The following is a 20,725-nucleotide window of genomic DNA, read 5'->3' on the forward strand; positions in this document are numbered from 1 at the left end:
ATGTAAATTTTGGTTTAGTTGAGTATACGGGTTATTTATAAGTTTTATTCAAATGGCACACAAACAGTTGCTGAAGTGACTGCAGTGAGTGAGTTCTGCTGCCTGTAGAAGTGCTTGTATGAAGAATTGGAATGTGGGATAGTTCAGTGGTTCTTACTGGTGCTTAGCTGCTGTTTAACTGGGTCCCAAATATACTGCATTTCGTGTATTTGAAGTCTGATACTTGGCTAATGCTTTTTGAATTAAGAAATTGTTTTTTCACTCTGATTGTGAGAGCTGCTCTTCATCTGCCAATTCTGCAGGCAATATTGTTGTAGAAGGACATGAACTCCATGGGGAAGATCTTCGTCTCATGTATACCTTTGATCAGGTTGCAGGAGGATCTGCCCAGTTTGAGGCACATTCTGATGCTCAGGTATTTTATTTTATTTTATTTTTTTTTTATTAAGGGAAGAGTTACTCTAGAAGTAATATGAAAATGGTGAGGTGAAAGCTGGGGTGGCTTTGTTTGTTCAGGCAGTTCAACAAATTCCAGGAGCCTGTCTTCTGAATTTTGGAGACGTCCAAGTACTCTCTTCAACATGGCATTTTGTAAGTGAGGAGTTCTAGAAAAATGTACCTGAGCTGCTGAGTGAGTTAACAGTAGCTTGTTTCAAGTTTGTCACCTATTCAACTGTTTTCTGTGCGTTACCTCAGGTTTTAGTTCTGCTAGATGTTACCCCAGACCAGTCCATGGTGGATGAAGGAGTTGCCCGGGAAGTGATTAATCGCATCCAGAAGCTTCGCAAAAAGGTTAGGAAGCAATGGTTTGGAACAAGACCTTTTTAATTTAGTTTTAAGCAATCTTTGGGCAATATGCAGCAGAAACTGACCTTTTTAATTATACATGAAGCCCTGTATCATTTATTCCTAATATGTAGCTTTCTTGATTGGGCATAAATGATTACAAATCATTAGTTTAATTTCTAATTTCCATGTGACTAAGTAGCTGGAGTTGAAGAATGAGCTTGCTATACATCATCCAAAGTGAATTTACTAATTTATTTATTTATTTTGCTGAGCCCCTCTTGTTTTCTATCTTCAGCTGCTATGCTGAAGCAGGCAGCCCTGGTTAAGCAGCTCTCGGGCCTGCCTGCCTCCTGCCGAGTATTACGTTCTGTTCCATCTCGGTTCCAGTCCCGATGGCTGGGCTGGTGCGAGCTGAGACCTCTGAGCCTCGGGCTGCTAAAAGAAAGCAACTCGTGCCTTAGCAAACTGCAGGAGGCATTTCTGGCACCGATTGGTGTACCGACATTAACGATTCCGCTCTAAATTGCTCTCATCATACATACATGATGCTCTCTGACCTTTATGTTAAAGCATTTTGAACCAATGTAACTTCCTCACTCAGTGTAACGTCCACCCTCACCATCTCCATTTTGTGCTGAGAAAGCATGGTCACTCTGGAGGTGACAACAAGTTTAAACAGCCTTTAATCTGGAGAGGACATAAGTAATATTTAACTTGGTACAAAGAATTCTAAAGGTTTCAGAACCTGCAGGTTTAAAAAAAAGCCACAAAACAAAACAATCCCCCATGCCCTCATGCACATACACATCGCAAACGTGGAGCGTGTTGTTCTATGATATATGTAGGGTTTTTCCTGCTCGACTAACTTGGCGGCAACGTGCTAGAATTTATATCTTTTTTGGACTTATGCCTGAAGAAACCTTGCAAGAGCTCTAAATGATGCATAGATAAAACTTTCATGGGACATGTTTTTGGGAAAAGAGATCTGTACAGTTAAGACTGCCCGAATCTTCAGTATAAGCGTACATGAAAAATAACAAATTTGTACCAAAGTAGTTATTTTTATATATATATACAGATATAAATCTGTATAGTTTGTTTATATATAAAATAAAACCAGGAAGGAATGTGGCCATGAAAAGAAAACTCTCTCATAAGTTAAAGAAGATATAAATTTACTTCTGTAATGACATAAGGTCATAATTTCTTCCCACTTAAATGAATATCAAAATACTTACTCCTGCCTAATAATTAACATGATGCTAATGTGCATTCATTCTGTCATTCCTTCATTCCCACTCCTGTTACGAAAGTGTACGTGTAATAAAAAACCCAAACAGATTCTGGATCCCCAGTAACTATTGCTGGGATGGCATTAGGGCAGTCCTTATTTTTAGCACATTTTAGAAATAAAGTTTTCTTAGTGCTGTGATTTTTTTTTTTCCTTGAAACTATTTTCTTCCTGAAGCAGACTTTTGCTGCAATTCAGCATTAATAAGCATACCATTCAGATTAATTGTTCTTTTTCTGAAATATATGTTAGTGTGTGAGATGTGACAGAACTAGTGTGAAAACTTAAAAACCTGGTCACCACCCTCCAAAACAATACCAACATGTCGTGGAGACTGTTGGGGTGTTAAGAAAATGTCACTGATTGAGCAAGTTCAACAAAGAGCTGAGGGTTTAATTTCAGGCTGACAGGATGTGTAAATGCTGTTGAAATTCTCGCCTATCAAGAAAAGCTGTTTAATAAATTCAGTAGGCTTTCTCTCACTAACGGGGGCGAGTTCGTAAAGGAATTTGAAAGTGAGACGGAGTAAGGTGTGCTTTTTGGTTGTTACCTTTTGAAGTAAATCTCACCATGTTTCAAGCCTCTTTCTTGCCCTTCTGACAAAAGTATTGTTTTATTGTTAACAAATGTCTGGTAAACCTCTTTCTAAGGTATTTTTTTCTTTTAGCTTAACAAGTATCCTTCTTTTAGTTGATATACGTGAAAGTTATCTTGCTGCCATTAACAGTCTATTTGGTGTATCCTACAGCGCAATCTGGTTCCTACAGATGAGATTACAGTGTACTATAGATCACATCCAGAAGGTGACTACCTGGATACTGTTATTAAGGAACATATGGATTTCATTTTTGCAACAATAAAGGCTGCCCTGAAGCCTTACCCGGTGCCTACCTCGAAAGAAGTTCTCATCCAGGAAACAACCCAAGTAAGAAGGAAAAGCATTGACGGCTTCGTTCATTTTGTTATCTGCTTTTAACTGAACAAAGTGCTTTATTTACAGAAAAATTGTGTGTCAGTATTTATTTGTGAGATATAGTGGATATTGTGTCATATTTATAAATTTCCATATTAGTCTTTTTGGGTTAAAAAAGGAAACGGTTGGGCTTTGTATGTGTAGTATTTTTGAAAATGAAGCTGCTTGGGTACCAAAATAAATATCTTGGGTAGTTGTTTGTGTAAGCTTAACACACAGTTATTTGTACTTGATTAGTGCATTGTTTAGACAGCAAAAATATTGCTGCTCTGATTTCTTTAAGTTAATATGCTTTTGTATTAGAAATGTTCTTCTCTGAGGCTATATTTTGCCTTTTGGCTTAAGACCAGCTTCAGTTATTAATGTTTGAGGATGCTTGTTTTTTCTCCCCCGTCTTGCTGAAGTTCAGTCTCTTTTAACAGTGCAGTTTTGCTGATTGGCTTATTCTTTCAGCAGCAGGTTTGAACTATTTCCTTTGTTTTCTTTGACTGTTTCTTCTGACGTGTTTTGAGAATACTTTTGCCATGGTTTTATTCAAAATTACTATATTCAAAAGGCATTCCTAGTGGAATTGTGGTTGAAATATTCTTCAATCTAAATGTCATGCTAGCCCAGAAAGACAAGAACTTATGATATATCAAACTTACGATATATCAATATATATATATTTTAACCATCTTAATAACTGTATGTGCAAAGGAAATGTTTTATACTTACTAATTACACTTCTAAAGGTGTACAGATTTGAAACAAAGTTCCGGCCTTTTTCAAAACTAGTGACAAACATAGGGGAAAAACACTATGTAAAAGGGGAGAATGGAGTGGTTGAGAAATCGGTGAAAATATTTTACTATTTCTTCTAAGTACTTATTTGATTGAGATACTGCTGATGGACAGTTTGATGTTAGTCAACATCAAATCTGAATTAGAATGTAAAAGCAGCTGGGAAGAAATGTATAGTGCTGGGAAACACTTGTCTGCCTGCCTCTGAAATTGCCTAGTACAGGAGCTTTGATGTTGGTCACTGGGTCTTTCTGTGAAAGCTTTCATGCCTCTGCAAGTGTGGTTCCCCCCCCGCCCCCTATTATTTTTCTGTTTTCTGTATCTTAATTTGGCAGAGTCTAGTGAAGAAAACCCTTGTGGAAAGCTGAAAGATGAGTCTATTGGATAAGTTTTAAATAACGTTGTCTACATAATGATGAAATCTTGCCCTGACAGAAGGTGCTGGTTATTATGGATACAACTGATAGCTGTTGTCTGGATGTCAGCAAAACCAGACATCCGTTCAGTTTTGGAAATGATGAGCTAGTATGCAAACCAGAGAGAGGAGGTTTGTGGCTATGCGTTTGCACAAAGGCCAGATTTCAGGCTGCAAAAACGTAAAAAATTATAGCTGAAATAATACCATATATGACAGTTCTGTGTGGCTGTTGCAACTGATGACTAAGTTTATAGAAATGTAATCATCTTGTAATGGTCGTAGGGCTGAGAGTGCCTACCTGTCAGCTCAAAATCTTCGGCGTGGAGGTTTTTTTCAGACAAAAACATTAGCAGGGAGTTATTGCAAGTTCTGTGTACTGAGGCTGTACATTTTCATACGGTAAATGGAGGCAAAGAAAAACCTTGTAAGTAAATGCAGAGTTGTTTGTTATTAGTTTACTTTAAGGAGTCTCAGTCACTACAAAGTACCCCCCCATGGAGTTAATCTGCGCTCTTTGCCGCGTGGGTTGCCTTCTGCACATTTAGATGGTTACTGTGCTTGCAGACTTGCTGTGCCTCTGAATTTTTAGTCATGTACTTAGGCTTTAAAATAGAGGCTGCAGAGAGAAACAGATGACTGAGATTTGAACGCAACTGTAAAGTCTTCCTTAAAAGTCGCACTCCCTGGGATGTGGAGATGGATTGCTTAGGGCAGATGTTTGACTCGGTACTCTGTGTTCTGCTGCAATTAGCTTGTCACATTAAGAGCAGTGAATAAAAATCTCTGAAATGAAAAAGCCCTTCTATAGAAATCCTCTCAGTGGAGAAGTTTGGCCCCTTTGCGGAGAGTTAAGGATAGCTGCAGCTGTGTGCAGTGAAGTTGTAGCTTGGTGCATCAGACATGGCTGTGGTTAGTTGTCTTCATTAGTCATAACTGCATTGCATTTTGTACTAGCAGTCTCAGGCGTAAAGGCTATGAAGATATGAATTCAAATTGAATTACGCATCAACTGCCTTCTGTTGGTGGGGGTCGATAAGCAGCATTGACATGGGAAATGCTTTACAGTGACCATTACACACTTTCCATTATAATGCACGTTAAAAGAACAAAGCGTGTAATTCCACATGTGAGTTCATATGTTAAGTCAACTGTGACAGGATCATTGCACCAAATTTCTGGAAGTTATTAAAAGGAATAGCAGAAGTCTGCACGGTGTTGAATATATGTGAAGACTGGAACAAAAAATGAAATGCAGTCTGTCTTTTCTACAAGTATTTTGGTTACATTCAGGATCGGTATTTCAGTGACATTATCCTGGATCAGTTTTTGATACAAGGCCTTAACTATGAACTCCTCAGATTTCCTCTGAGAGACAACAACAAAAAAATCAGCAGTTGCTCAGAAAATACTGGGAAGGAAAAGCAGCTACTTGAAAAATGGATTTTTAATTGCTGGTAGAATTTGGTAAACATGAGATGAGATGAGATTTGCTGCTCTGTAAGTGTCTCTCCCTAGTTTGCAATAGGAGCTCAGCAAGGAGTGGCACTTCCAAGTCTGTCCACCCTTTGGACTGCGACTTTTCTAAAGACAGTCTCAAAATTTATAAAAAGTTTGGCTGAAATGGCCACTTAGGATCAGTTGTTCATCAGAGTGATTTCTCTATGACACTTGTTTAATTACAAATTTTAATTACGAGATCTTTTAGAGTGTGGTTCCTATGAAAATTCATGTAAGTGTAGGAGTCATTCCAACCTGCAGTTAGGTCAGGAAGAGACCCATGCTTGGAAAAGCACAGTCTTAAAGCTGTGGTTTGAGGCCACTACAAAATAAGTCTGTTTCTGTAGTATAGCTACAGCTTCTCAAGTCTCTTCATCTTGTCTCCCATTTGCAAAGGAAGATACTTGTTCCATTTCTTGTTGGGGTGTTTGAAGTTTTAATTGGTTCACCAATTGCTAATGGGAGATATTCACAAAGGCTGACTGGACATCAAGGCAGCTACTACCCCAGGCTGTTCTCAGTAGCCCCTGGGAGACAAATGGGGCTTCTCCAGACAGCGAGTGAGAGCAGGGTCCTGTCTTGAGATACTCTGAATTACCCCAGAAGAGTCCTTCTCTCTTCAGTGTATTCACTTCTGGATTATATTTTGGAAGACTGTCATCACTGCTCATCACTTGTGAAAATCAGGCTGTTTATTCCACTCTGTTTTCCTTATGTGTTAAATACTGCTATGTCTTTAACATATATTAAAGATAAATTAATAGTTGAAGCACTCTGAAGGCAGATGTGGCAAAAGTTGCTATTTTATTGTGAGTCATGTTTAGTATAATAAGACAAAATCTTAATGTTTATTTAAGGAAAATATTTTATTGTTTGTTTAATAAAACAATATTCAAGTAATATTAATATCCTCTTTCTTCAGCTGAAGGGATCAGAGCTAGAAATTACACTTGTCAGAGGTGGTTTGTGTCACTGTGTTGGTCCAGCCTGTGCCTACGTCAACCTCAAAGTTTGCGCTAATGGGACAGAGCAAGGTAGGACTGTACCGGGTTTGATTTGTCAGTGGGGGTGTTAACAGATTGCTTGGAAAACAGTGTGATGAGTGTTGGAGCCACTAATGTGTTTGAAAGATGGTGCAAACTCCCTTCCAATAGAAGCTTTAAATACTTCCTGAAAATAAGCTGTTTAAAAGCAAAACAGAAACACAGAATCACTCAGGTTGGAAGAGACCTCTGGGATCATCGAGTCCAACCATTGCCCTGACACCACCCTGTCAACTAGACCATGGCACTAAGTGCCATGTCCAGTCTTTTCTTAAACCCCTCCAGAGATGGTGACTCCACCACCTCCCTGGGCAGCCCCTTCCAATGTCTAATGACCCTTTCTGAGAAGAAATTCTTCTCAGAAAACCACATACTGTCCATCATGCCTTCTGGTGTGGCCCTGAAGGAAATATGCAGGTATGCACATGAACCGTTTCTGTTCTGCAGAAGGGTTTGTATGTGAAAGTCTATATGGAGGCGTACACACTCTATATTTGTGTGTGTACGTTCACCCACGTGTAGAGTGGGTACCTTAAAAATTCTTAATTCTTGAAAATGTAGGCGATGCCTTTCTGTGGAGGAGACACCAGTTTTGAAAAACTTAGGTGTTAAGTACGGAGCTGAAAAGAATACTTAAAGTAGAGAATATAATGACTGTGCCTTGGATAATCAAAAGATGAGTACAGTGATATTGTTAGAAGTATTACAAGGTTGAGTTAATATATTAAAAAGGGAGAAAACTAAATGCACTCTCTGCAGTTTTTTTCCTACATCTGTTTACAGTTTGTCTGCCGTGTTTAACATGGTTACAAAGCTACTTACTGAATAATAATGAACGTAACTACATAAGCTGGTGAACGTCCTGGAGGTCACACAGTCTGTCAGATTTTAATCAATATAAAACTGGATTATAATTCAGTGACATAAAAATGTGACTGCTTTGCTAATAAAAACAAATATAACTTCCATACTCTAAATCTGAAGTACACTTCAGTCAGTTTCCCTGTTGTCTTTCCTCTTTCCCTTTCTTACTAAAAAAAACTTCTGGAAGATGCAGTGTTGCCAGTTTGAACTTAGCTTAGAAACTCCCTGGAAGTAATTAGAAAAAGCCATTGAAATTGGCATGTTGCTTCCAAACTGCATTTTAATTTCTTAATTTTGGTTTTAGATGGTGTGTTGCTGCTGGAAAACCCGAAAGGAGATAATACCTTGAACTTCACTGGACTTGTGGATGTTGTCTCCTGCATTTTTGGTCTTAAAAATTCAAAACTGACAGTCTTTAATGGAAAAACAGGTAAATGGACTATGACAAGGAGAATTGAAAGTCTTTCTAGCAGCATCTAGGAGTTATTTACTGTATAATTTTTCTATATATATACAAAATTGACAAGAAAATGCATAAGGAAATATTCTATTTTAGCTTATGAGACTCTGTTTATAGTCACATCAAAATGTTGCCAAAAGCTGCTGCTAAATGATGCCCATCTCTTCTGTTATCTTATTTCCATTGCAGTTCTCATCAGGACAAAATCTGATGTATTTCAGAAAGCGTTTCCATTGGGTCCAGGCAATGCTTTACATTGATGGCAAGCTGCCATCCGCTTTTGCATGCTTTTTCTTTCCCTAATGCCTCAGTAGGCAGAGTGAGAATTTAAATTGAATGCAAACTGCTGTCTGTAGAGGGAAAAAAATGTTGCTTTTTCACCCTAGAGAAACTTGAGGATCTCGGCATTTCTTCTTTTTAGAAAAATCTATGGAATAGTTTTGCCACTTGAACTTGGCCTCTGTTAAGGCATGAGAATGTAAAACACTGTCTATGGATTATACAGAGTTACAGGCTATATCAGAGTTTTGTTCGTTACAAAGATAATATAGCTGAAACAGAAGAAAAAACACTATGAAAGCTGTTATGGTTAGTGACTGTGAGACCCTGCCAGCAAACTGGCATTCTCTGCCCTGAGATGAAGGTGCTGTTTTGTCATTACATTACCTATAATGTTTCAATACATCAGGAAAAGTTACAACTGAAAAATCAGCACACTGAGAACACGATTACACTAGTAACCAAACACTACAGTGAATGCATAGAAGTAGAGTACTTGTAGTGGCCATGCCGTGATAAGACTTTAAAGATGTTGGAACAGTAATAGTAAGCTCTTCGTATGTTCTTCGGGTTACTTACAGGCACATCTTGAAGTTCAAACTTTGTCTGTTTCCACACCATTCATATGGTCTAAACTGAGTGACACAGAAATGATAAAATACCACAAAAATGGTAATTGGATGGCTACAGAAACTTTTGCTAGTGTGTTTTCATAGAAATATTACTGCAGCAACATCTAAGAGGGAGATACTTTAATTGGCTGTTTTGAAAGGCTGTTTTGGGGTGCCCATAGGACTGCTAAGGATCACCAGTTCCTGTCTACCTGTGACCTCGGAAGGGGAATAGTCTTACTTGAGCCTGTACTGTCATTGTTACCATCTCGATCTTTAGTTTTCTTACTTGTCTTTTCCTGAAAGTATTTCTAGAAGAATGTTTTGGGGTTTTTCATATTGGATGTAATACACTTGCCTTACTGTGAGAAAACCTCTTTCCAGGTTGTGCTCAGCTGAACTGAATAGTTCTATCGTGCAAAATGATTATTCTCTGCTTTCAGTTACAGACGATTTACAGGAAATTCTGGATCCTTCAGTATCTTCCTCAAGTTTCAGTTATGTTTTGAAGGAGGGAATAGTTTTCCTTGAAATCATTTTCCAAATATTAGTGACATACTTCATAGCAGTGTAGTATATGCCTGCAGCGGTGAGTAGGTACTAGTACAATTCATTACAGTACAATTATTACAATTCATTCAGTACAGTTACTGAGAGATGACCTGCAAAAGGCCAAGAAGAGCTTGGAAACTCTCATCTCAGTCAGATTATAAGCAGTTTGACTCCTTATTTGGTTTGTTTTCTGCCACTAACAGGACAAAAGGATGCAGCATTAATCTACTAATGCTGAATTCCTAAAGGAAGTGGTAAAGAAAATCTAAACCTTCCCTCTGCCTCAAAGGTTCTTTTCTGCAGTAGTAACAAAGGCTTTATTTCGTTCCTGTCCATGTTGCTTTTGCTGTGTAAGTGTCATTTTGGGACTTTCCATCTTGGCGTGCTGGTTTTACGCTTTCACTCTTTGTAAGTGGTCGGGGCAGAGCAGGTTTTTTCCCTGCCTGCTTATGATCAATGTGAAAATTCCCTTGGAAAGATGAGATTATCAATTTCACTTTTGTTGCAGTTTGGCAGAGATCTCGAATAAGTATTGATCAGCAGAAGAATACGGCTCCCTGAGGACTCAGGGTTGAAGGCATCTACGAAGAAAATAACTCTTAAAGATGTTAGAGAACAGAACCAAAATGCCTGATGTTTGGTTCAGATGCAGTCCCTTTGCTTTATCTGCCCAACCTGTGCATGGGTAATGCTGGGTGAGGCCTAATGGTGATGCTGGGTCCCGTTAGGTGAGGCCTAATGGTGATTCCAGGGTCTTGTTAGGCAGGGCAGGGGGTGGTATCAGCCGCTCCATCTGAGAGGAATTTTAAAGAGAGGTCGCGCACTCTGAACAAATTGTTGCTGAATTGTTCCCATGTGCGTTAATGAAATTGTGACCCAGTAAGACCATATTTCTGGCTCCTTATTTTCCTTCCTGTGGTTTTTAGGGCTGTCCTCTTTACTTGCAGTAATTTATTATCTTGTTTTCTAATTGTAATGAAGATTTACTTAGCATTGTGTAATGGCACAAAATCAGGCAGTTCTTGTCTTAAGGCAGGCTAAAATATCTTGTGTCCCTGTTTTTCAGTGCAGCATTGAAATAATGGGATAAATGTTTCCTCCCCAACAGAGAAGCGATGTATTTTGAATAACTACAAAAGCACTGAGCAAGGCTCTGTGATTTGTACTGATCTTCAGAAACTGAGAATAGAATTTGTCTCTTTTTTACATTAAAAAAAAAAAGTCATTTAAAGGAAAGAGGCTGCGTTCCAGTCAGATGGTAAAAACAGTTGTCTGTGACTTTCTTTTTGCTCTAGATTGCTGAGAAGCTGGAAACTTTCTAAACTTCTTATTGGGAATGTTTTTTGAGTTGCACTCGGCTTTCCTGGCAGTAGCCCATATTGAAAAAGACCTATTTAAAAAAAATAAAAAGTTTTTCTTTATGGGAGATAAATGAAGCTGTAAATCATGTCAGGCTTAAAAAAGGGAGGGGAAGGAAGGTGAGGTAAAAATCCCCCTACGAACTTCTTAGTCCATGTCTTATTTCATCTTCATGATTTTTAGATGGCAAAGTTTTTTAAAATTCTATTCTTAGCACTGTTTTCTGAACAAGAGTACAAAAGATTTTTTTAATCTTTAATTTTTAAAAAGGCATGAGGCTGTAAGGTACCTTAGGAGAGTATTACCACTTAAATCTCAACTGCAGGAAGAACTGACTTTAAAAGTGATTTTAATATTGATAAGCACTTGTAATACCCGCTTGTTTTCAAGTGTATCATTATATATGAAAAAGTGATCCGCTTTTTTTCTTGCTCTTATTAGAGGGTTCTATGAACTGACGCTATTGACAGCACTGCACATGAGCTCTTCCTTGTGAAATGTCGGCAGTCCTGTAATGCAAAATGCTCCGTTTGTTAAATACGCACATCACCATTCCTGTGGCTCACGCCCTGTTGCCCTGCACAGATCTGCACAGATCCCGGCAACTGGGTAATGTCAAACTCCAAGTTCCCTGAGCCGTGCGTTTCGTGCTCTGTGAAGCGCCCTGCTCACTAGTGCTGTCTCCTACCCGTGACCTATCATTGTATGGAAATGGCAGGCAATGTTGCTTTGGGGTTACACTAGGAAAAACCTGCTGCTGACGCCCTTTCCATAGGATGAAATCTGGTTAATTCCTCTCCACTTGTTAATTTAGTTATTTTCTTGCTTTCCTACAAGTAAAACCAAAAGCAAAGCCCCCTCCTGTGCTTGAGCACGTGCCTGCACCTCAAACATACCAAAGAAGTGTTTGGGTAGCTGGCAGGTGGCCACCATCGCTGTAAACTCTTCATTCTTAAAAACTGAATTTTAGAAGCAACAATGAAGTTTTGCCTTTTTCTTTAAAGCTTTATATATATACACATGTATAAAAATTGATTTTTTATAAGATTGCATTTTAGAAGTTTAGGTGCAGTCTGAAGGTAGATATGGGGAAACCTTCATCCTTCCTTAGGGCAGTCTCATAAGCCTTCCACAGTGCATCGCGCTTTGATGTTCTGTGGCAGTTGGCCAGATTTTGAGACCTTGTAACCTGTGATTACTTTTCACCTCTTTTTGTTGGTTTGGTTTTTAGTTTTGGGGTTTGTTTGGGTTTTGTTTGGTTGGGTTTTTTTCATTTTTAAGTTTACAAGCATCCTTGGAAAAAGGAGTGCCACTTCTGCCCCTTTGGAATGCATTCAGATGAGCTGATGGAAAATAAGCTTTGTCAAGCTTAGGCTCCGTGACATGTGAGTAGGGCTGATAGGGAACGAAAGCTTGTTGGAAAGAGGTGACAGATGTGCCTGTTCTGTAAGTACAGGCGGTGCACAATTCTTACAAGAAATTAAATTTATTAATTCTTCCTGGATTGGTCGTTGGAGTTCTTTTGTAGCTGCAAAAGCTTTGTAGCAGAGAGTGATGTTCTTTCTCTGTATCTTCAGTGTTGTGGCTACCAGCAGCTTTTTTTACCTCTGTGACAGGCAGCGGCTCATGTAGGTAGTGCAGAATGCAGCCGTACGTATTTCATTTGTATTACAGAAACCTCATTAGCTTCTCAGCTGAGTGCCTTCAGGGTGCTGGTATTACTTCTAAAATCCTTTGAGACACGGGTCCTATTTTGGGTCTGATCTTCCCCCATTTTCTAAATATGCATGGCTGGAGTCATCTGCTGAATCATCAGCTACTGTTGACGTTAAACACAAATATTAATGCAGAGGGCATTATTCATGAGCTAACCAGCTACTGATTGTACATTTATTGTCATCTGGAGTTTAATGAGGACAATGTCCTGATGTTGCATAGTAACGCATATCCAGTGCTGCTAGAGCCAGGGAAGTCAGGGTAGAGGCAAAGATCATAAGTCTTACTTTAATGAGGCAGAAATGGTTGGCTTAAGTGAATAATTTCTTGCTCGTTTTAAGTTATTTAACTATTTTTTATTGTGTAAGTAATCATGTTGTATACTTATGTGCATAAGAAGTGGTATGTAGAGGCTAATTTCCACAGCAGACAAAGTACTCTGTGTTGTTAAGAAAACAAAATGTTTCCGCACATTCTCCGTTTTCAAAACAGAGACAGGCTCTTTCTTGAGCAAGGACTTGTGAAGAGGGAAACACTTCTGCAGTGGAATCGGTAGTTAGAAAGCCTCATTGTCAGCTGGAGTGAGAACTGGACCTCCGCTTCCCTGTAATGGCCTGACTGGTTTCCTTTTCTTCTTCAGAACTGATAAACAAAACTGACTTGCTTAGCCTCAGCGGAAAGACTCTCCATGTGACAACAGGGTCAGCACCTGCTCTGATCAACTCTCCTGATGCTCTGCTCTGCCAGTATATCAACTTGCAGTTAATGAATGCAAAACCACAAGGTATGTAGGATACTGAGCTCTCCTCAGGCACAGGCTGAGCTTGTGGAGGTATAAGTTTTGGACACCATCACTTACTGATGAAGATAAATACGTGTATTCTCATTGGCAGGTGGTGATTTTTCTCTATTTTTTCCTAGTATATGCTTTCTAATAATATTTATATTTAGCTTTTCTCCCACTTTTCAGAAAAGAAAAAGGAGAGCTAGTTTGAGATAAGGGACAGCACTTAAACATGAGCCCTTCATCGTTTCCCTATTTCTGACCATCAGCTCACCTGTGCAGCCTATTTTAAAAGGCTGAGTCTAAAACTGGCCAAAAATGAAGGAGGAGCCAGCTCTTTACCAAAACATTGTAAACAGCCTGTGAAACGTTTCTTAGTGCTATTTAAAAGCCAAGTTGTATTATTAACCTGATCTGGAGTATAGATATGTGCATGTAATTCCGTTCCACAGCTGCTAATCTTGTAACTTCTACTCTGAAACCTCACACTGAAAAAGCTATGTTGTTAGTAACTCGCTCTTAATTTCCGCCCTGCTATGAGTCCTTTCTGGACTGTGTCCGTGTGGAATCTTATTGATGCTACCGGGAACATACTTGGGCCAAAAATATGTTTTTAACTGGGGATTTGATCATCAGAAGGTGCTTTGTGAGCTTCTCTAGTTGTTAGTGGTTTGTGTCCTGTTGAAATATTTCATGTTTCCCAGTCTCCAGGTTATCCTGTTGCCCCACATAAAGAATTCAGCAAAGTTTTCTTTTGTTTGTTAAGCTGTTAGTACTCACTTATACTTCTGATTCAGTAATTCATGAGCTTATTTAGTGAATACCTGTAATAGGTTGGTATTGGTCATTACTCGGCACTATGAAGAAATAGAGATGAAGTGGAAGAAGACACCCTAAATTTCAATTTACCAAGATAAATGAAGTAATACCATCCCTCACCAATAATGATCCAACTGTTTCTCTTGTTCAGAATGTCAGACGGGAACAGTGGGAACTCTTCTCATGGAGAACCCTGTTGGTCAGAATGGATTGACCTACCAAGGTCTTCTACATGAAACGGCAAAAGTTTTTGGGCTCAGAAGCAGGAGGCTAAAATTGTTCCTGGATGAAGCGCAAACTCAGGGTAAGCACAAACTTTTGGTTTGCTGGTCCAAGGATACTTGGAGGTTTTTGGGTTTTTTTGTTGAGGAGCAGCTCATGTAGCCTGAGATCTAGTTTAATTACTAAATGCACACTATTTACACATTGGTTTCTAATTTTTTCCAGTAATTCACTATTTATTTAATATTTATTTAATAAAATCCTTTAAGCACACATAGACGTTTAGAAATTCAAAGCTCTAATGGATTCCCTTCATGAAATGGGCAAGACAAGTTCTGTCAACGTTTCTTCCATTTGAAATACAAAGGTCAGTCAGCAATGTAAACAGTAGTTGCATGCTGCTGCAACTAAGCAGAGGGAGTGAATCTCCTCCTAGAAGTCAGTCTAAAGTGTGAATATTTTAAGAACTTGTTCAAATTGTTCCTGTAACATTCATATTGTTGCAGATACTAATTTTTTCCTTCCTTTTGGAGAATGGGAGTGGGTGGAAAAGAGTATTAGATCTATTTTAGAGTTGTGCGAGTAGCTCTGACTTGGTAGGGTACGGCAGCTGCGATTCATTCAGAATACCTGGGAAGTAGGAAGATTTATCACGTAGTCACAGATCTGAAATGTTAAAGAATCTTCCAAAACCACAGACAGGTGGTGAGGCTTAGAAACAAAAACCTCTGATTCATGAGAAAGTTAAGACTAAAGATGTAGCCACCTGTAGTGCTACAAAGTTGGATGTGAGAAAGACGTGGGACTTCATTTGACAGGAAGAATGGATTGGAAACGACGTGGTAAAAAACCCCAGGTATTTCTGTGCATTCAGGAAAATTCAGCTCTTCAAATGAAACGGTGCAAAGGATTCTGTCTCTGGTTTATCCTAGTGCCATGATTTACACGCTGTTTGGGAGGGATGCGTGATGCTTAACCTTAACTTATCCCCTGTTCGGTTACCTGTCCAGCAGTTAGCCATCTTGATTAAACTGGGTATCTCAGCTTAGGATGGGATGAGTTTCCTCTGGAGGTGCCTGTCAGCTGCTGAGGGGAGAAGGAGCGTAGCTCTCTAGTGCAGCTGGCTACAACTGCCACTTAGTTATCCACCTGGGTTGCGGGGATTCCAGTAGGATAGAATCAGAGCAAGGAAGGTGTGGGTTCTTCTGTTGTGGATTTTTAGTTGGGTTTTTTATTTCATGTGACCTGAACTGTGTTTATTCAAAAGCCATTTTTGTACATAAAATGTTGATGAGACTTTCTAGCGATAGTTTGAGCTAAGGCTAAAAATAACGTGCTGAATGGTGTTAACAGAGAGAAGTGGAAACTGTAGTGTTTGGAAACAGCACAAGGTGTAAGAACCAAGTATATCAACCACACTGCATTTGCATAAACAAAAAATGTATTTATGTGCAAAACCTCGCTGACCAGGAGTTTAGCCATTCAGGAGCAATTGCTGTTATACCTATTTCTTTTTTGGTTTCTATCGTTGTCACAGGCAAAAGGGTTCACAGCAGCACATGACTTAGTAAAGATATGAAAATAACTATTGTAGAAAACTTTGGAGCTTTTGAAGAGGGAACTAACTGGCAAAACAGGAAAATGTATAGTCTTTAAGTCTCAGTTTAAGTAAGGACTTTTAAAATGCCTTTACCTAAAAGGGAAATTGCTATAACAGATTTGTAGTATGAATTCTCCAGAACTATTTAAACTCTAAATAAAGTGTATAAAGTGACAATTCCTGATGATGTGAAAGATGCAGATTCGATAACTCTTCAAAGGCTAAAACAACTGATTTGGTCTTTTTTAGACTCGGAATGTAGAGAACTTGGTGTCCTGGGGGTTTATTTGTGTAGCTAACACATGCTTATGCCATATAGCTATGCTTCAGCTCTCTCAGATGTAATTCTCACCATGCAGCTCTTTTAATAACATTTTTAATGGAATAAACACTGAAATGGTCGTACTTTATCTTCAGATCTCTTTATATGATAAATAACTGCTGCATATAAAACAAATATTTTGATGCTCTGGAAAACATTAGTTCAATTAATGTTTATGTGTATTGTTGCAACTTTGTAATCTCCTGCTCATCTTTTTATCAGTATATTTCAAGGTCCTACCTTCAGAACAAAAAGTTCAGTCTCTTTTCTTGAGTAGTGTTTTTTATGGTTTATTCTAAAAATAAAAACTGTGTTATTTGCTGTTAAGCATTTGAAATGTTTGAAAATAAGTCATGAATTGGAAGGTTGATGCCTGTTTTTATAAAAAGAAAAGAAAAGAAAAAAATCACTTGGAAGAAAATGAGCTATCAGTTTTGAAAATACTATTTTTATACCTGTTGTCAGGTATGGGCAGTTGGGCATCTGCTGCTTATTGCATAAAAGCTTACCGGCCTTCCAGAAGCAAATGTGGTTTTCCCCCCCATTTGGAATATTGGCAAAACATTCTATAAATAAATGTCAGAGTGGGGAGCGTTGCTTATTCACGAGACTGAAACACGAGTTGCAGGTAGCTGATTCAGAGACACGGTTGGGATGAAGGTAATACTTTTTAATGTGCTAACTTCAAAGCTTTCCTTTGGAGGAATGGGCACAGAAAGGAGGATGTCCTGGCAGTTTGTTGATAAATCACGCTTCCAATTTCTATTAGTAATTATTGTCTTAAATACTGTTGACAATAGTAGCTTCATGTAGTTCCTAATTTTTCAGGATTTTAAAAATAAATAATTTTAAAAAACACTGACACCAAGTTCATAGTTTGTTTGGCTGCTTCTGCAGCCCCAAATCACTTTTTTACATGCTGATATAACATTTGCATGGGGAGGGAAGGAAGGTTAATGAGGGAATAAAGCCCTAATTGCTGAATTGGATTATATCTCCACTCTTGTAGTTCTGTAAATGGGTTTTCAGCTGCTTAAAGCAGAGCACTACACTGGAAGAGAACTCCTTAAAAACAGTACCATCATGATCCATAAGAGCTTCTTAATTCTTTAATTAATAGATGGCTTTTAAACTTTGATGCAGACTGTATCTGCTCAGTCTAAAAATGACATATTTTTTGAAGAAAGATGGGGGCCTTAATGTTAGAAGGAGCGTGCATGCTGTTACATGGAAAGAAAACTCCTTGCTGCCATTTCTAGCATCGGTTTTCACTTGGACATCATGTTACTGAAAGCTGAACTGCTTTTCCATTATCTCCATGGATGCACTTCACAGACTTGCCTCCCCCCACCACGCACACAGTGCCTTGGTCGCTGTCAGCTGGAGGTGAGCCCAAGTTGGAGCGGCGTGAATATCAGCCATCAGTCCTGTGATACAGTGCAGTGCACTACAAAATTGTTTCTACTGAAAAAACACCCGGCCATTCGGAATGTTATTAATCTGTCGTTTGTGCTAACACTGGTGCCAGAATTTAAAATTATCTTTTATTTGCTTGGGTTGTCTATAGGGATTCTAGTGTGCAGAGCAACACCGTAACCCCCTGATATTCTTTTGCTTTGGTTTCAGTGGATTATTTGTGGTTACCACTTCAAAGTTTCTTACCACTTTCAAGTTTCTTAGTAAAGAGACCTCTGGTGTATTTGTTATCCAGATTGTTTGGAATACTGGGAGGTACAGCTGTGGAAGAAAAGTGTTCTGCTCTGTTCTTGGGGTAGTTGCCACAGCTGACGGGTGCTGGGAAGCATTGAGCCAGCAAGCAGCTAACTGCCTGGGAAAATGCTCTGTAAGGTGGCAAGAATAGTGAGGGATTTCCAGTTCCTGCCAGCTTGGCAGGTGGCTTTTTCTGTAGCCACAAAGTGCGATTACTCTGTGTTTCATAAATAATCATAAACCCTGAATCAGCCTGTTGGAAATGTGCTAGATCCTTAAAAGAGGTTTGTTGGTGAGTCTTTATCCTATTACTGTTCCAAATTATATGCATATAGCTATCCAAAGGCTTAAGGAATTGATCTGGTATGGTATAAAAGTCTTCAGGCATATTTGACAAGATTGTAACATTAGTTTTTCAGCAGGTATTACTACAATCCTTGCTTTATGTATAAAACTCAAGTTAATGTATGCATGGACTTATACTCCTCCACACACGTTTTGTCTTCTGTCAGGGATGGGATACTAGAGGAGCTGGATCATCTGCTCTGATGACCATAAGTATGGTCATTCTTATGTCATGTTTATAAGGGACTCTGGTTTTCAGTGCATTGTGTTGTATTGTTAATATCATTGCACTAGAAGATAATTTTCTGAACTAGATGTTACTCTGTGTGGATGTGAAGCTGGCAGCTGTGGCCTGACATAGGCTTTCAAAGAATTGTATTCTGTAACCTGGAACAGTATCTTCAGCTCTGGCAGTGCCCATCCTGACGTGTGGTGACCCTTCCTTTAATGCACTGTGCTTTAACAGGAGGGAGTTTTGAGCTGAGCTGTTTCTCTCCTAGTCCCATTTTGATAGAACCAGCAGAACTGTCTAAATAAAGAAAAAAAAAAAAGTGTTCATAGTTTTACCTGTAAGCAAGAGCATTAACTGTGTTCTGTTTCTCTCGTTTTCTTGGTTCAGAGATCACGAAGGACATCTCCATGAAGAACTTGAACATGAAGACTGTGTATGTTCATGTTATACCCACCACGGCTGAATGTTGAGAATTCCGTTCTTATTCATAAGACCATGTAGACTTTTTTCCACAAGAAATGAAGTCACATTAAACTAGTATGCTTTTAGATTAACATCCAAGTTGTGCATGGTACTTTTAACATCTCAGATTGCACACAGGATGTTTTCTACCAGTGCATGTCTAATATGCTGCTCTTTGGTTTCAAATACAATGTATTTTCATTCTGTTACCTTATGATACTGTAAAAGCTGGTCAGAAAAATGTCCAAACTCCTTAACCTTAGATATCTATGCAGTAATTTGCTTGAAAGAAATGGGACTAGTACCTCAGCGACGCTGTTCTCTGCCTGTCCTTTATGCAGAGGGCATCTTTGATTTTCTAAACCATGGGTTGCCTACAAGGCTCTGTGAGAGACATACCATGTGACAATAGTTTTGAAACTTATTTAAGGGTTGCCTGGATTTGTTCGTTCATACTAGATGGATTTTCATGTAGCGTGTGGCTGTTGATTTAAAATACTCCCTAATTTCAACACTTGGAACAATAAATTTGCTTCATCTCCAAACTCTTGTTTCCCTGAGTTGAGAGTCCTTTGCTTCCTTACATTTTCTAAAGAAGATAACACTTAGCACGCCGTATAGATCAGGAAAACCTAGAGAAACCTGAAATCTGAAAATGCCCATACTGCATGCCAGTGACAGTTTGGATTGTGATACTGGCAGGTCTGGGGGATTTTGTTTGGTTAGGGTTTTTGGGGAGGGTTGTTCGCGTTGGTTTCAGATTTAAAAGCAGTTTTAGATTGAAATTAGTGTTGGGTTTTTAGTTTTTATCATAGTCAATATAACTTGCCAAGTGGTTTAGGATTAACTTGTGTATCTGTAGGCAAGTGAAATAACAGGCCACCTTTTTTCAGTGGGAGGATGTTTTCTGACTAGTTAACTTAAACTAGAAACTTAAGCACACAAGTTTCATTGCATTTCAATAGTGTTGTTAATTGGTGTTGAAACTTGCTCTTGTACAGGCTGCTGCACTTGAGAAGGTGTAAGTGTGCAGCTGCCTTCGCTGCTGTGCCTTTATGAGCTTCCTGAGAACAGGATTATGTACACTGCAAACGAGTATTATTGGAGAGCAACATTTTGTAAGAATAACAAAATCTTGCTTAGCATGTTTTTCCATTGCTCTGTGTTTTTCATCTTTACACCGTGAATATAAACCAAAGCTTTTTTGTGATAACACTATGTTAGTGGGAATAATATAAATAAATGTTCTGTGTAACTACTGTGCTCTAGTGGACCACACCAAAATTGTAAGTGCTTGTTTGAAGTAAATCAAGTCTCTGGCATTCAGGTTACATAAAATTATTTGTATCAGTATTAAAAATGTCAGTGCCTGAACCTACTGAATCACTGGCCTCTTCAGTTTAATGAATGTTGGACATTGCCCTCTACCTTTCCCTGTCAGTCAGCTTGCTTATCTTTTTATTGATGTAGTGACATGGAAATCAAATTTGTATTGTTTTTTTTTTTTTGTCACATTAAAAATGTCCAGGTTATGTCTTCTGCAAAGGTAAGATTGCTGTTCCTAAGCTGAATAACTTTGCTTTATTATTTATGG

General features: G+C 38.7%; 1 protein-coding gene across 3 annotated transcripts in view; it reads left to right on the forward strand.

The window, feature by feature from the left end:
- IARS1 (isoleucyl-tRNA synthetase 1) overlaps positions 1 to 19,676 on the forward strand; it is a 111,525-nt gene extending 91,849 nt beyond the window's left edge. For all 3 annotated transcript variants that reach the window (XM_068420002.1, XM_068420003.1, XM_068420001.1), the window contains exons 28-35: positions 303 to 410; positions 692 to 792; positions 2,829 to 3,005; positions 6,674 to 6,785; positions 7,963 to 8,088; positions 13,276 to 13,419; positions 14,390 to 14,542; positions 19,057 to 19,676. In XM_068420002.1, the coding sequence (XP_068276103.1) occupies positions 303 to 410; positions 692 to 792; positions 2,829 to 3,005; positions 6,674 to 6,785; positions 7,963 to 8,088; positions 13,276 to 13,419; positions 14,390 to 14,542; positions 19,057 to 19,139 (1,004 nt within the window). In that variant the 3' untranslated portion in view covers positions 19,140 to 19,676. The remainder of the gene's footprint in view (positions 1 to 302; positions 411 to 691; positions 793 to 2,828; positions 3,006 to 6,673; positions 6,786 to 7,962; positions 8,089 to 13,275; positions 13,420 to 14,389; positions 14,543 to 19,056) is intronic.
- The last annotated feature ends 1,049 nt before the right edge of the window (positions 19,677 to 20,725 follow it).

This window comes from Nyctibius grandis, chromosome 29 (genome assembly GCF_013368605.1).
Source record: "Nyctibius grandis isolate bNycGra1 chromosome 29, bNycGra1.pri, whole genome shotgun sequence".
Lineage (NCBI taxonomy): Eukaryota > Metazoa > Chordata > Aves > Nyctibiiformes > Nyctibiidae > Nyctibius > Nyctibius grandis.